This window comes from Prenolepis imparis, unplaced genomic scaffold (genome assembly GCF_030444845.1).
Source record: "Prenolepis imparis isolate NDT839.2.m4 unplaced genomic scaffold, iyPreImpa1.0 SCAF_3, whole genome shotgun sequence".
Classification (NCBI taxonomy): Eukaryota; Metazoa; Arthropoda; class Insecta; order Hymenoptera; family Formicidae; genus Prenolepis; species Prenolepis imparis.
In genome coordinates this window covers 22,442,549-22,460,195 of record NW_028141161.1, presented here as the reverse complement: position 1 = coordinate 22,460,195, position 17,647 = coordinate 22,442,549, and the positions used below count along the sequence as shown (strand labels likewise).

The following is a 17,647-nucleotide window of genomic DNA, read 5'->3' as shown; positions in this document are numbered from 1 at the left end:
GAAGTTTGGTCTCGGGACGCGCTCGCGTACGGGCGCGTGAAATATTAAATACCTTTTTACTAAATCAGGGCCGCGCGCGTGCCCTCGCTCTTTCTCTCTCTCTCTCGTCGGTAGGACGTTAGCTCCGTTACAAAGCTGATTGGCCGGGACGGTTAACCCAGGATTCTGCATAAATTTCTGATGAAGGCGCAACAGTTGGGTAACCCGCTCCGGAGCCCATTTAGCAGAGCACCGGCATTGGCGGCGGCGTCCATGTGCCATGTCGCCCATTTCCATTTCACCTCGAATATCTCCTCTTCGCGTGTGTCCACCGACCTGGTCCAATTGACCCGCATAAAATACGACATACGCTAATCGGCCTCTCCGTCCGGATCTCTCGGAAACATTGATAAAACTGGATTTACAATCTTGGTTTCTCTCCCCTTCTCGCTTCTCGCTTCTCGTACAGAGTATACGAGAATTGTTTCCCTCGACACGAGAGCGTTTCTCTCTCTCTCTCTCTCGGTCGTTAACGAGTTTTAATGGTCAATCCCTGTTCCTGTAACCCGCGAATGCTCTCGCGTTTAAAGTTTCTTTCTGCGATAACGCGATTGTAAAACATTAGATAGCCGGTTTTATGATTTTAAGCTATAGAGCTTTATTTTCCCCAGCTTATTTCCAACGTATTGAAAAACGCGAATATATTTAAGCGTATTAGATATTTATAATTTATGTCGAGTGTTCTCGAAATGCTCTGTGGGTCTCTCACAGCGTAATGCGATATTTTTATCTTATTTCAATGATTTAGTTGTCGGTTAGTTTTGAACGAATAAGAGATCAAGATGTAGCCATCAGATTTCGATAAAAATTGCCAATTTATATGTAGCCCGATATGGGGAGTCCATTCATTTATATACCACCAGTTGCGCGGTCAACAGGCAGCCGAGCGAAATGGCAACAGAAGTGGTAAATTTCCGGATCCGCACCCTCTCCCTCCTTTCCTCTCTGTTGCGGGAATTGTCGAGGATCGTATGTACAAAAATCGAAATATATATGTATTATATATATGTACATATATACGTATGTATGTATGTATGTACATACATCGAGCCAAGGAAGTCCGTAGTTGGAAGGAAGTAAGAGAAGGAAAGGAGGGAGCCTTAGGGAAGTTGTTATCTGGAGTAATAGGTTCCGGTTCCTGTATCGCTTCCTGCTCTCCATCCGTCATCACGCGGCTCTCTCAGCCTCCCAAACCTTTCACTCCTTCGCCGCATGTTGCCTTTGGAAAGGGGCAGTCAAAGAGGATATATCGTTACTTGTTGTTTCCTTTTCCTTATTCCAGTATTTCTGTATTTCTTTTTCTTCGCTCTTCTCGATTTCTTGCGATAATAAGCATAGAAAGCGTAAGATGATATCGCGACTCGAAAATATTTTCGAGTTTTCTCGAAACAACAAATTTTTTTTTTTTTTTTTTTTTTTGAGAATATATTCCCCCTTGGGAATATTCTTGTATATATCGTCGACGCTCCATTTGGCTTGTTGAAAAAATTTAGCGAGAGACCATTTTTCTTCTATCGAACCTTTTTAAATTGGATATTAAAGCGAGAGATTTTGTTATATATATATCTCTCAGGAGAATCTTTACGTTTACGTTAGCATTTTCAGATTACGCGTTTTATTATTCCTCGTCTCGTGTTTTCTCGACGGCGCTATCTTTTCGGCTATTCTTTTTCAATATTCCGGTCCCCGTCGCGTCGTTCGCATCGTCGACGATGGACAGTATTTTGTCTGGCGGTATATTGTCGCTCGCTCATCGGCCCTGAATTCACGTCAAATCGTCCACGCGTCGTTCGGCATTTGGCATTAGGTGGAAGACGTGGAAGACGATTTTGCATAATGGAACGTCAAAGAACGAAGGCACAACGGCGCCTCTGTGCATCAGTGACGCATGATCGACCGCCTAACACGCTGTAAACACATTTTCAGAGACGGTCAGAACACGTTGCACCCGTTGCCATTCCGTTTATCTGCTTACAACGTCGACGGGGCTCCGCCCGTATAGCATATTAGCATATTTTATACAGGCGCGTGAACGCGAGAGTTCTCAACGTTTGTGGGATTAAAGCGGATAGTCTTTAATCGTCGTTGGACTGGAACCCCGATAAAAAAATCCAAAAATTCCAATTGCGAATCTAAAGTACACGTGGAATGGGGCATAATCATCGGGTATAATTTCAAAAATGCGTACGGATTATTTTAGGCGGAATGAGGTGTTTTCATACAGTTAGGTATATATGCAGGTATCGTAAAACGTTCAAAATAGCGTGTTTTTCTAATATGATGAACAGATGATGTAATAATCCTTACATTCTCTCGCTAATGTTTACGAGGCGTCGACGTATGCCATGGACTGGCTTAGATCATGCGATCGCTACCAGATTAAACCATAGTCTACATCCAGGGTCTCTCTCTCTCTCGCTCACTCTCTCCGGCTCTAAAGCCGTTTCTGGTACAATGTAGCATCAGCAGAGCGAAGATCCTAGTAGAGCGGCGGATAATTTGATCGGGATCCGCTACTCTACGTCGCTCTGCTCCTCGACGTACGACGGTTAATACGAGTCCCTGATTGGTCCTTGCCTAAATCTTCCGTGCTTTGATGAGCATGATTTCACTTCTAATTATTTCACGTCAACAGTCACTCCGCGAAAGGAGATCTGCGAGTTTATACAGCGAGTTTATACCATGCGAGTGTGTTTCTGATGAGGATTCCGACTCATACAAGTTCGTAACTGAGATCCTTATTAGTAGAACGGATTTACGAAACGATCTTTGGGTATAAACTATTTTAGAAAAAAAAAATTTAACAATTTTTTTTTCAAGAGATTTCTTAAAACAATGGTCTCTCTTTCTATTTGCGATGATTTACGTGAAATTGGTTTATATGCGTAATAATCGCAAAATAGCAATTCTCGCGCTTCGGATCTCGGTTGGCGAAAGAATTCCACAAGGATCCAGTCGCTTGTATTCATTCGCGTTCGATCAAAGCCAAATACGCGTTCAATCTCACGTCCGATCAGACTCAAACGTGTTCGCAGTGGTCGGTCAGCGGGAAATATTATGTCCATTAGAGGGATGGAGATGGGGGATGGGGATTCTGCTGAGCTGCGAGTGCGGAATATTGGCACCGGCCGGGCTTTACTCGATGCCGATGACACATGAGCGATGGCCGTACACAGTTGACCATTGATTAACCACATTATTAGCTCTTCAGAAAGCGTGCGACGCACATTCCAATATTATTTCGTCATGTATGAAAATTTTGCGAATATATGCGCGTTTGAATCGCGGATGTGAAATCTCTCGTCTCTAGAAACTGCGTGAAACGTAACTCGCTCGCGTTATAGCTCTCCTCTTCGTTTTCTATCTGAAAATAATATAGCCCATCTATTTTTATTCTTATAATTGCCAACGGCGTTTGTTCAATCCCGATTTAGTTCCCAGTTATTGTTTGAAATCAACAGGAACAAATTTGCAAATAATATTATTTATAAAATCCCAGCTCGATTACGCTCGACTGGCCGACGCGACGATGAGTTTCGGCGAACCGTGGGCAACAATACGTGCCAGCAAATTATGCGAAAGTGGTCGTGTGTGCACGCGCTGTCACGATCTCGAATTAGTTATGATTCGTGAACTCGCAGTTAGAGAGTCCGGGAATTGGAAAATAGCACTGCTCCAAATTTTGCACATTTATCATTAATATATTCGCGCGAACGTGAATTTCTATGGGTTTTATTTTAACTATCTAAACTCGATTCGCGATTGATGAATAGCAAATTGCGCTTTCGCTCGCAAGAGCGAAGATTCTTTTTTATCGTTGATGAGATAGTGCCAACAACTTGTCTAATTAATTCTCTCGCGAAATGATAATCGCGACTACGAGATCATCCGATCCTTGTCTTCCAAGAAAAATGCCGGTAACATAAATCGGAGCGTGCAATTTCAACGTTATACGAGAGATTATTGGACGTCGGTTGTTGGAATTTGAACGTCTCTTTATAAAAATTGAGAAGGCTGGAAGAGACGGGGATGAGATCGGGAGTTAAACGGCGATTTCTACGTACGTACGGTCGGGATATCGCGTTTAGAGGCTTACCTGCACAGTGAAGTAATGCTCGACTAGTATGCATTTAAACGAGTGCATTATCCGATGTTAACGATCCTTTGGTGACGAACACGTAACTGATTCATGAGCCGCCAGGTTGTTAGCAAAATCGTTCTACTGGATCTCACCTGTACGTTACTTTCATTCTTAATTGATGAAATGTTGACGCAATTGGTAATGAGATGTCTGGTTTTTTTGCTTCCTTTTTCCATTTTTTCTGAATTATTTTTGTTTAATATAAGATTTATTATTTCTAAGATATTTAGGAAAAATGTAGGAGAAAAAATACATTTAAATTAATATCTTTAATTATTTGTCTATTTTTTGGTACCGATAAAAATATGAAGTTTCAAGCTTTGGTTTGTTAAAGGTTACTAAAAATTTTATTTATGCTTTCTGTTGCCTTGGAAAGCTCAATGTTGATCTTCGAAAAAGACCAATCAATTTTCAAAATTTGTCGAAAGAAGAATCTATAGGCGAGAGTAAAGTGACGCGATAATTTGCGGGCAGGTTGTATTACATTTGTAAGAATCTCAATGGGAACACAACATTACTACGTTACAATAGCGGGCATAAGTGATTTTTCTTTTCTTCGCGAGACAATCGGCCGCCCTCGCTCTCTTAAGAAGTAATTTCTCACGTTGTCGTGTCGTCCCCCTTCCTTCCGAGTGAGCGCTGTCAGACCAGGTCTCTCGGTCGATTTGTACTTTTGTATCCCTTGTACATCCTTGCAAAAGGATACGAACGACGTGGGCTCGGCTCATTAGCATTCCCACGGCGTTGTTTTCTTTCACGTGTACCACGTCGCGTTGTGTGTCCGATCGAGAAACTAATTATCTAACGTCGCGCCCTTAGTCTCGGGATCATCCATCCTTGCAGGGTTGCGCGCGCCTGCGGGCACCTTCATCTACCACTGCCACGATCATCCCCCGCGCGTAATATACGCGGCTCTCTCTCTCTCTCTCTCTCTCTCTCTCTCTCTCTCTCTCTCTCTCTTTCTCTTGCGAGAGAGCATTTTTCGAAAACCGACCGTCCACTTGGATCCAATACTCGACTCGACCACGTGCGCGAGCGTAAACAGAGGGACGTAGCAATCGGGGACGAGAATGCTTTTCTTTGCCCTTTCGCGATCTCCGTGTGTCATATTTACTCTGCGCGAGCCTCGTCGAGGCTTAAAGCAATTCATTACTCGGCTATTATCTTGGATCGATTTTTCTAATTGTTATTTTATATTTTATTGGAAGGAATTTACTATACTTGTTTCATTCTCTGAAGAAGGCGCATATCGATTCGTTGATTATATATACTCGCGATATATAATGAGACGAATTATTTTTCAAATTTTGGCAAAAAAATATATATTGACGAAAGACGTATAAATCGTATCCCGATTCTTACCGTTGCAGAGGAAAGCCTTGTTCAGCATTGTCATTAATCAAGTCTTGGCCGACGTACTTCAACTTGGTCGTTTTCGCACTTTCGTGATCTGGCCAGGGCACGCCCTACAATACTTTTGTCATTTCCGCACGGTTTCCCATGGGTGCTCGTATCGTTACAATCCATTAGGAAACACGCTAGAGAATATATCGTATACATATGTATTTCGCATGTGTTTACATCGTATGTACCTGTTTTATAATTCGCAGTAATACTTCACTCGTTAAGTAAGATTGAACGTTTAACGTTCGCGGAATGATAAGATGAATCGATGCGACGCATCGTTTTTATGTACATCAATTAATGGCGTCGTGCGTTAAATTCATGCGAAACGAATCTCGCACCTTGTTACAGTTTTAATTGCAGCGGAAACTATCCGATATTAATAGCACCGAGCACACATTAATATCGATAGAATCTAATTAAAAACTTAGCCTAGCCGAGTAATTATCCTTTTTTAAATTCGCAAACTATCATATTAATACAATTTTAAGTATATTTTGCACGTTTATATAATATGTGATATATCGATCGTTAAAAGATTGTAAACTTGAGATCAATTGCAGTATAGAAAATATACATCGCCATAACAATGGCGATACATCGAATCTTTAATTGCCATGCGCGTCAACGACGGATGGAGCGAATATTATAGTCTTGTTACTCATAATGTTCAAATTTTAATATAGTTTGATGACGGACGCAGTTGATTAAATACGTTGCGATTTATATGCATACATGTTTGATTATTTCGCGACAGATAGAGAGAGTGAAAGAGACTTTCTATTAAATAAGCGTAACGTGTGTGTGCGTTATCATTAATATACTTCCACTTTTTCCCCTTGCCATATATTTTCTACCAATCAACTGCATATATATAATGGACAAAGACAAAATATATTTTATATGTTATACTTTTCGCGTTTTATGATCGTAATTTGTGAATGTCCGATTTCAAATACCGAAAACACAAAACAGGCCTCATCTTTAACATGAAATATTAAGAGGAAAAGTTTTTCCTTAATATTACTCACCAAATATTTGTTTTTTTTTATTTTCCAGGAATGGAGGCGCTTATGTCCGAATTTTTCAATGACACAACCACCGCGTTTTACATAATCTTGATAGTGTGGCTTGCCGATCAATACGATGCCATCTGCTGCCATACAGCTTTGACGAAGAGGCACTGGTTAAGGTAGGTGGCTACGATTGGTTTATCCAAAATTTTGATAATATCGATACCTTTTTTTGCCCGTTTTTTGCGCGATTATCGCAAGCAATGAAAAATTCACTTAATATAAGAAAAAAAATATTAGAAAGATGTTTCCGGAAGACACACAGAGAATGATATCCGGACAGCATTTAATTAAAAAGAATTAAGTTGTATTAAAGTAAAGAGTGAATCCTTGCGTTGTCGGACGTGGCAGCGAGCAATCTTTAATCGCTTTAATCCGATAGCCTTGGCTGGCTGTGGCCGAAACATCTGCTCCGATAAATCTCTTTTGAAAATTGTCCATTCGAAATATATCGAGAGAATCGAATTTATTTTATAATCCGATGGAGGCAATTTTTTACATGTAAAAATATGACACGTAGCGTTTGTTTTACACGCTTATGTATAGAGTATCTTAAAATTATCTAATGTCTTTTTAAAAATATAATTTAACAGCTTCTCTGTGGCCAATTTAAAATCGATCTTTCTTAGCGAAAATGTCGAAGAAAGTCATTATTTTTGGCAATTTTTTTCTATCATATATCTTTATAATCAAGTCTCAAATTAAAATTCTATTAAAGTAAAGCTTATCTAAAGTTAACTGCAGTAATTTTGTTAATCTTTTAACTTGAAAAAGTTTGCGGAAAGTTTGCATCCTTCTTTTTCAATCGCTTATAACTCGGAAAATATTGATGCCTCGACATTTTTAGTAGAGGAAAAATTATCTCCAAATTGATTAGAAAATCTATTAAAAGGGCATTTGATAATTTTGAGAACACTTTGTATATAATGTGTCGTCGTAAAATTTATAGAATATTGTCACACATATGTTACATTTTGATCGTAATCTGATTGATGATTTTCCTGGTTCTTGTCCGAACCCGTAAATATCCGGAGTCTAATTAAGAGAACATTTGTTATTAATGTTCTGCCGAATATACATACGCTCACATGGGTCGTATCTCTAATCATTGACGTATCCTCGTTGTACGATTAACGTTGAGCTTGATCAATCGGATTTGAGCACCCTTTCTATACGGAGCTGCCCGTTGATCTGTGGTTATAAATGCACGACGATCGATGCACATTCCACAAACATCGAACGGCAATTCCCTGGATTCAGCAATCCAGTTGATCCTACACAGAGACGTCAAAGCGAGGTCGAGCTGAGAACTTCGCAATAGAAATCGGGCTTTACGCTCAGCGTAGCTTAGATCTCCGGGAAGCAACGACTGTACCGCGAGGCAATTTCCCTGGACGAACGAAGGGTAAGACCGAAACATTAGAGACATTAGGTGACGATTAAACAAAGCTGTCGCCAACGACGAACTTATACTGATCCTGAGAGTCCTGGATTCCCTCGGACTCGGACGGTCTAAGCAAAATGGTATCGGATTATATTATTATCGGTCCGCTTTCACGGAGCTATTTCAAGCCCTTAATACATCTTTGCAGAGATTGGAGATGCAGAAAAATTGTTTGCATCTTCCCGCTAAAACTGTCTTTTTCAGGGGATTTTGACTTTTTTCTTTAAGAAGGAAAACAAGATTATATGTATCGTCTCTCCCTCTCTCTCTCTCTCTGTCTATCTTTCCAAACACTTGGAAAATTCCTTGCTAATGCTTCGTATAATTCTACTTTGCTCAAGACAAGAGAGATTTACGCTCGATGTATTTCCGATTTGTCTCGGGCTTGGTGAAAATCGGCGGAACCTAGGTTTGCAATCGGACTGGAGATTGGAAACAGATCATTAGGACTGGCATTAGCAACAATTAAATAGATCTGACGCCGGTAATGGTATTCGAGTCTCCGAGCAACAGCCCAAGTAACGTTGGCGTCCCGCCCCGCTGCGTATCGCCGAGTCTTCTAATACGGGATTTACACTGAGGTGTAATTAGGATCAATTCTAATCGGCGTGAGCGCGAAGCAGTGCCTCGGGTAGGAGTAATCGAGATCGTTATCGAGGGCGACGCGTGTCTGCAAGACAAATCAAATTGTCCTTCCGTGAAAAGCGCCGTCACTCATGTAACGAAACGATCATTATGCTACAAGCGTTCTCTGTGCGCGTGTTGTATCAAAATTTCCAAAAACATTAAAGCTATATATTGTTATCGGCTACCATGTTGAATGATAATTAGAACGTTAATTCGTCGACGGAACACGATATCTTTATTTATCGCGTAGTCGAAGCAGTCGTATGAAAATTATTCGCATCTTAATTGTGTCCTCGAGTGTAAAATTAATTCGCATAAAAATTTCTCAAAATTTTCCAAGACACAAATTCCGATTGGAATGTTTCATGCAAATTTGCTCCAAGTAGATCGTATATTAATTTGATACTAATTAAAAATCAAAATTTATGTCGTAAAACACCAATGTTTTTCGAATATATACGTCGCGAAAATTATCGAGCATCATATCTTTTGAACGATAGTGATATCTAATGTTATCTCAGATAGGCATTATAGCTCTCATGACATGACTTGCCTGTCGACCATATTTTCAAACATTCGCATAATTGCATAGCGGACTTTCCGTATGTAGGATGTTAAACGGTTCACGGATTAGGTGCGGGTTACGCTAGATGTGCATTGGGCCGCCATTCGACATCACTGCTTTCACGGATCATCCGCTTTTAATTAGAAATCCGACTTCCCGTTTACACGCGGTTTATCCGATGGTCCGTATTTAGCTCCCGTTGCAATTCCGAGGTCATTCGTAAGCCTTGCCGCGCAGATGATGACGAAGAGGCAAAGAGTAACACAGTTTTTCGTTGATTCGCAAATCCAAAATTTTGGATTTAACTTGTACGGTTGTTGAACTTTTAACCGCGCGTGTATATAGTCTTGGATTTTTTTTACATATTATGTGACACAGATTTAGAATTAGTGTGCATTTTCTTTTTTTTTTTTTTTTTTTCATGAAAGGCTTTAGGCAAAAAGATCAGTCGAAGTAATTCAAGTTCGAAGCTTTTCAGTATGTGCCATTAAAGACGATATCGCCACTTGGTTATTATCGAGTGCTTCCCGTAATTCTGTTTCGTATTGATTTCCGTATCGAAGCCTCACTTTAATAGTACATAGTATACACTCGTTCTCAGCGCACGATAATTATATGCGATAAATATCAAATCGTTTCTCTTTTTTTCTCTCGAGTATCGATTCTGCACTTGATATGTACAGCTATATTATATACGATATATATATCGCGAAGGCTTCGCAAGTTTGGCCTGTTTCTGTCACTGTTCGCGCCATATTCTTGTGGGTTAAAATAAAACTCTCGCGACGAGAAATGTGGACAGGTAGACATTGCTAGAGGCAAATAATGTTGAAGTAGTGAGAAAGTTGAATGATCGCAGTCGGCTGATATTTCTACGATATAGGAAACTTGGGCATTGCCACGTATTTCTTATTCGATTTTACAAGAAATGACCTCGCGAAATGATGTCGCGATTCAATCACAATTTGAAATATTCCCAATTTTATTTTCCCTTTAAGCATATCGTTAATAAACTAAATGTATTGTATTTATACTTTTATAAAGGGAAACCTTTCATAAACTACTGAGACATTTTACGTTTTCATAACTTTCGCGATTTTCAATAATCACATTTGCATTAATATATTATATAAATACAGCGCTATTTACTCTGTATTTAAACGCCGTATCAACAAGGTAATTGCGCGATTAAATGTATTTTTTGTTTCTTACTTTTTCCATCAAAGATCCGTGATAAAAAGAATAGCAAGTATGGTGAACTTTTACGAATTATTTCTGTAAAAAATCTTGCAAGATAAACGCAATCGAGCAATTGGTTCCGTACAATCGACGTTAAAACCTCAATCCCGCGGTAAGAGTTTCATCCATTTGTTCGACGAAGGCTCGCTATATTTTATCGCGTGTTGTAACCGTGCGAGGCTGCGCGTTTCGTCCTCGAAAACAATTAGAAAAGTGCTTTGTTGAAGAGCACCTCACCGAGTTTGCCGGATAATCTCGAATCCATCCATTGCTTTTTTTCCCTCCCCAAGTTAGCCGTAGTATATGATATACTTTTGCTTTCATAAAGATTGCACGCGGTGAGGTAACGACGATCATGTCGCTCGTTCATCGCGGATTGGAGGAGAAGGGTAAAAATGCGTTATTCGCGATAAAAACTAATCAGACATGAAACACGGAACGACGTTATTTTCGACGAGCTCAACTTCTGCGGCTGGTACGTGAATAGACGATAATGGAACGCAAAGTGGGATTCATTGAAATGTAATTTCCTTCGAATGCGCATGGCGATGCAGCTGAGAATTTATAAGCGACCACTGTGACGTCTAGAGGTGGTCTTAGGTGCGCTCGGGGTGGTTGAAAAGAATGTATTTTTAATTTAACTCTAGTAGAGCTTCTCGTCATTGGTCCTTGCTGTTTCTCTTTCTCTCTCTTTCTTTAGTTTTTTTTCTTTTTCCTATATTATCTCTTGACAAAGCAAGCCTCTCTCGCGGCTCGTTCCCTCTTCTTGCTCGTTTTTTTTTCGCAGACAGAGATGACTGTTTTCATTGTGCTCGCGATTAACAAGATGCAATAGTATCAAATTGTAGAATTCTGTATGAAAATTTTATTCTATATTGTAAAAAAAATTATATATAATATACAATTGTGTAAATAACTCCCCTCAATGTGTGCAAATTGATTTCAAATACATTCGCTACATGGTCCGGATATGAAAAGTCGGACGATCCTTCACGAGAGATTTTGAAGTGAATGGATCGTCGAGTATGATGGATGCCGAGATGTTATACCTTTTCTCGCGTTTTTAATCATCGGATATTAATATTTTTAATTTCTTTCTATATACAAGTCGATTCAAACGTGATTACATAAATAAAATTTATATTTAAATGAAAACTTTGCAGGCGAAAACGAGAAAATTCACAAGATTTTTCGGCACAATGCTTACAATTCAATGTTTGTATCACTTTGCGCGATATTTCTCGATCAGTTAACGAAATGACGCGCGCTGGGCAACATCCTTAAGAAAAGGTTAGCTCAATACCGGACGTATTCGCGGTGTAATATCTTTCTGTTCCGATTATATGCGATCAGCGGTCTTGCGCGCTGTTTCCCCACGATTATTTCACTTTCTTGATGAAATTAAGATGTGTCCACTTTATCCGGGATGGTGACAGTGCGCAGTCGGAGAAATGAGAGAAGGAAAGGAAGAAACGTTTCGCGCAATACGTAGAACTATAAAGATCGCCACAAGAGAGACGTACGCTTCATTTTAGATCCATAACGTGGATCCGGCTCTCTCCTCTTCCTTTACAGTTTGTAGACAGGGCATATTCGATTCCATTTGAAGTTTGGAGACTGCCTTTCGCATTCCGTCTCGTTGACATGCCTAAAAAGATCATGGTATCTAAAGAGGAAAAGATGTTAATAAATTCATTCGATTAACGCGGTCAAAGGTCAAAGTGGACAAACAAGTAATTATCCGGATGTAATAAACAATCGTATAATGGGTTATCAATCACAGAGTAACGAATATACGCAACGACAATAACTTTTTTTCTTTTATCAATACGTATAGGAGATTGAAGCGGAATGAAGACGCATTTTCGACACGCGCGCGTTTGGTTCGCGTCGCGAGACGAGAAAGCGGGAGATGGCGAGACGGCGCGCATAAATTTCTATACCCTTCCAGGCTTCCGGAACAGAGAGTGAGAGAGAGAGAGAGAAAGGAGGGCTTGCGTTTTCGCGAGCGCGAGCGTCGGCGACGACGCGGCGCGGAAGCGGAGCGTCGAGTGCTTACAATCAGCTGGGCTTGTCCGCAAATAACACCGGTGGATGATTATGATTGAATAAGGTCCGTAATTGAGGCTATTGAGCAATTATATAAATAACACACGACCCCCAACCTCCGATCTGCCCCCTTTCTCTTCTTCTTCCTTCCTCTCCCCTTTTCCCGGTACACATGCATACGCTCGCGCGCCCGCGCACGCGGAGATGTAGGCACTCATAAACACATAGCACGAGTGCGGCGAGGCTGTGCGTGGGGTGTTATTTCAGCGTTATGGGTGAAGGGTGGATTGGTCGGGTGGCTCCGCCGTCGACCGGGAGCCCCGACGAGTTGGGTGGAAAATTACAGTGCAAACATAACGTGTATACCTATATACCATGTGGCGCGAGCGCGCGCGTGTAGGAGAGAGAGAGAAAGAGAGAGGTCACGGTACATCGCGACCGTGTATTCCCGCGTTAGGCGGGGCCGATGATCTCGAATTGCCCGCGCCTGGAAAATCCTGGTTGCATCGCGAAATTATATTACACGTACAAGAGGTGGGATCGATTCAAAAACAGTGTCCTCCAAGCTAAGCACTTATCGTGTTTGGCGCGTTAAATTGATCCTAAACGTCGACTAGAAATTGCACGTCATTTCGTCGCTCGTCATCCTCATCATCTTCGATCTATCTTCGATCGCGATGAATGGGGACTTGTTTGGCGAGCGAGTGTCCTACTTTTTAGAGTATGTGGCTTTATCGGAGGCTTCGGGGGATGCGATTATATATTTTCTGAAGATACTTTTTTTAATCGGATGATTGTAATTAATTAAATCGTCAATGTTTGTTGCATAAGAATACAATTCTCCAATATAATGCCATATACAGTTACAACGATTGTGTACGTAATGTACGTTCTTATTATCTCGAAGAAAATGAAACGAGATGCTCGGACGTAGGAAAATATTTTCCTAGAACGCCTACAATCGGTCTCTGTCTTTCAGGCTTCTCTCCTATGTTCTACTTTTAATCGCCCGAGCGATCTTGGGCCGCTCCTCTATTTTACGAGTACACCCCCTGGTTGCGTGGCGACCGGATTTCAATAGCGAATGAAACCTTAAGTCACATTTTTTTTCACTCGGGCTGCGCGGGAACGTCCGCCCGAGAAACTATAATTAGTTTCTCCGTTCTGCCGATATTTACTTTCCGAAGGTGGACACACCGCAGGAGGTGAGAAAGGAGGAAGAGAAAGGTGAGAGAAAAAATAGAGGAAGACTAGCGCGCGAAGCTGGAGCCCGATATCCTGGGAGAGTTGGCGTTTTAATCAGGGTGTCTCGTTCGTCTCGAATATCTCGCACAGAGAGAGGGAGAGAGAGAGAGAGAGAGAAAATGTGGAGTGGACGAAGGGGATGCGAAAAGGGGGTCGTCAGACAGGCGCCAGGCGAACGGTACAGGCGGTCGACTCCCTGACGGCCGCTTGATGGAACCGAGAGCTGACTTCATTTTCCGCGGACCGTCTTTTCTCGTCCTCCCGTCCCCTTCGCCGTTACGCGATCGGTCGCTTACTTTTGTCCTCGCGACAGGGTGCCGAAACACGCTACGGGGGTTTCCCTTCGCAGTCCTATACTTACGGATCTATACTTACGTTTTATGCTCGCGTGGAAAAGATCTGTCTGTCGCTCGAGATCTCGATAAGCGAGATCGCGAGTCGTGATCCTGTGATCGTCATCAAATTGTTCGACTGATTTTACGGAATCATCGAGAATGCCGTTTGCAGAAAATTGACCAATTTTGAATCGGTATGTCTATGTGATTCTATTTATAAAACTACGACTAAATAATAGCTACGGAAATGCGTTGGTGTTATTTATTCGTTGATAATGATCCATCATAACGACATCATTGTGAACGTAGATTGGTATATTAGCACGAAATACGTATGCAAATCATTACATACAGTACTAAATAAGACTTTTAATCAATATACATTTACTGACGAATAACATTTTTTTTTTTCAAAAAATATTTCGAATTTTATTTATGTTTTTTTTGTCAGAGAGTTATTCTCTATTTATTTTATTTATTTATTTTAGTTTTAGAGGAATGTATCGTTTTTTTTTTTACTAAAAATTTGCTTTTTATTGTTATTTATTTATCATACAGCATATTTGAAATATTTTATCTATTTGTAAAATTCTGTATTCTCTGTCCTTTTAAAACGGTACGGTTGGCCAAATACGCTGAAAGAAATAACTATGTTGCAACTCGTGATTAATATCATTTAACGGCACTGTGCGTTTTACGGTATTTCGTCCAAAACGAAAAGTCGGGATGGTATTCGCCACGTGACAAGGTGCATGATTAATCGTAAACAGCGGATAGAAAATTAGTCCTCGTGAGATAATTAACCGGCATAATTAATCGTCTTGACTCCCGACCACGCACAGTTTGGAATACTAAACGGACTGTCGTCCGTGTCCAGAAAAAAATGCGTCTTTCGGTTAAAGGCTCATTATCTTTGCCGTTGTTACGTTAAACTAATTATTTTTTCAAGTTTTACGCTTAAATTTAACAAATGACGGATTTTTAAACAAAATTTAAGAGAGGATATAACAAGGTATGATGTGTTTGTATTTAAAAGAATTATATATTTTTTTTTAAACAATACATTTACGTAAAAAATAATACACTTGCAGTTCTACATTAAAACGTTGCGTTAGCCTGTACAGAATCATTTTATTTTTTAAGATTTTCGTCGTTCCTTACAAAAAAAAGAAAAAAAAAAAAAAAACGCCGAGCCCCACACGCACCGGGATCTTTTTTCGATATATCTTCTTTTTAGAATTTTTTTCACGGGCAAAGCGAGGAAAAGCTCCAATTACGAAATATCGGAATCTTTGATGCTTTCACTCCCACGTTTTTCCTGACGCCGATAACCAGATTGATCGATAGCGTGCGAATGCGAAGGGAAATGCTCGAAAGCGCGCACAGTAAACGGGGCACACTTGTTCATCATCGAGGCGGGTTAATCGTGTTTTGATATAACGAGATAGGGTTAACCTCGATAGGGTGATTCGGCGGCCACCGGTGGTGGGTGTTGCTTTTCAGTCTTTGCGAAGAAACATCAATCTTGAGCGGAAACCGCGCTCAACGCACAACTTGATAGAGTAGATTATAATAAGTTTGCTATATACACGTCTCTCTCAGGCTCTCTTGGTCGTAATATCTCTTGTACGTAAAAAATTCATTTCTTCGATTTAATTAGAAACGTATATGCGATAAAATGCTTTTACCATTTTTTTCTTTAGTCGTGGAAAAATTATCGATTCCTCGACAGTGAAGAAAAAAAAAACGATAGCCGGGTGTGTAGCTTTGGTTTAAGTTTTATTTCTTTCTCTCTCTTTCTGATATCTGTTAGAAAGAGAAGGGAAAAGGAAGAATTGGAGCAAAGGGAGAAAACGAAGGAAGGCGAAAGGAGGTGTGGAAAAGGGAAGGCGGAGGGATGTATAATTTTGTATCCCCGAGTGCAACGGTTGTGTGCATAGGAGTATATATGTCGGCGCAGAGGGAGACGCTTATAAAATTAAGCGATAATGAGAATTAACGACGATGACAGCAATCTCCGCGCACACCTTCATAATATCGTCTTCCACGCCTGTACATGTGATCGGACTATGCCCTAGCTCCACGCGGCCGTAAAATGAATGCAAATCTGCATCGCTTTAAATCCCGATAAAGATTACAAATGGCACACGCTGTATGTGTACGGTTTATCTATGCGCGAGAAATTTTCGAAGAAGGAACTAATCTCCTTTATCTAATCACGCGCTCTCTCCCTCTCGCGTTGCTTTCTCTTTACATTTAACGATTAAACGATACCATATCGTATACTTGTATTTTGCACCCGATTTACGTCTCTTGTGTATCGTGCGCCAACTCACGTCTCGCACCGTAATTTTATCACTCTCGGAAACTTGGCTCTTGACTCTTGACCGACCGCTTTAAGCACCCTCGACACTTTTCCGTACACTTTTAAGCATCCTTTTCGCCACTTCGCATTAAACCTTTAACCATCCTTGATTCGCTCCTCTGCGTAATGGCTTGTGGCCGTGAAAAAAAAAAAGCTTAAAAGAGACAAACCGATTTGTATTCCAAAAATGATCCATTTGCCTAATTGATTTGTGTACGGTACGGATATCTCGTAATTATATAAATCTCTGTTTATTATAGTAGGATAATTATTTAATGCGATTTTCTGCGCTCAAAAAGCTCACGCTCGTTCTATCTATCGTTTGAAACAAACGATCTTTGTTCCATTTTCAAATTACAATATTTCATTATTCTAATTTATCATGTATCATTTTAAACTGTATAGCTTTTAACTTTATAACTCGTGCATATGATTTTGCTTCTTAATAATTGTATCTTATGAAAAATCGTTTCATATAAGTACAAAACTTCATATATGTGAAATTCAACGTGCGCAGCTTTTTATGGCGAAAGAGCAACGAAAGGAAGAGGCGGGGATGCGGGTATTAATTCAGCGTGTCATTAAAACTTGGTTCCAGCACATATTTGCCAAAGGTTGGTTTTATGACGTTGTCAAAATGAAATTTCCATTCGGCATATGTAATTCAAAATGGCTTTTTGAGCGAAACATAAATCGCCGTTGCTGTGCATATTCTGTCAACATTCTACAAAGATATTTTAGAAAAAGGAGCGGCGGTTCAAACCTAAAATTATAAGATAACGAAGAAACTTATGCGGCGGGCTATTATTACAGAGATATTATATAGGTAGGTGATTGTGTGCGAATTTTTGAGCGGGAAAGTTTTCAGAAAAATCGCGTCGAATAGTTGTGATCGATACTGTGAGAAATTGTCAGAAGATTTTGGCGAGAAAAATTATATAACAAATTTTACATATAAAATTTTATCGAAAACTTGACATTATAACACTTGTTTGTAAACAATTCATAATCTATACGTTCTCGCTAAGAGATATAAGAATATATCGCGATTACGAACGTCAAATCGAATATTGGGATTGATAAAAAATTGCAGCTGATAAAGTGAAAGCGTATCGATAAAA

At 40.2% G+C, this 17,647-nt stretch overlaps 1 protein-coding gene across 5 annotated transcripts in view; it reads left to right on the top strand.

The window, feature by feature from the left end:
* LOC145933398 (membralin-like) overlaps positions 1 to 17,647 on the top strand; it is a 109,318-nt gene that overhangs the window by 36,400 nt on the left and 55,271 nt on the right. For all 5 annotated transcript variants that reach the window (XR_014424852.1, XR_014424854.1, XR_014424853.1 and 2 more), the window contains exon 10: positions 6,644 to 6,776. Coding sequence is in view for 2 of the 5 variants with exons in the window: in XM_083033068.1 (XP_082889194.1) it covers positions 6,644 to 6,776 (133 nt within the window). In the remaining 3 variants the exon portion in view is untranslated. The remainder of the gene's footprint in view (positions 1 to 6,643; positions 6,777 to 17,647) is intronic.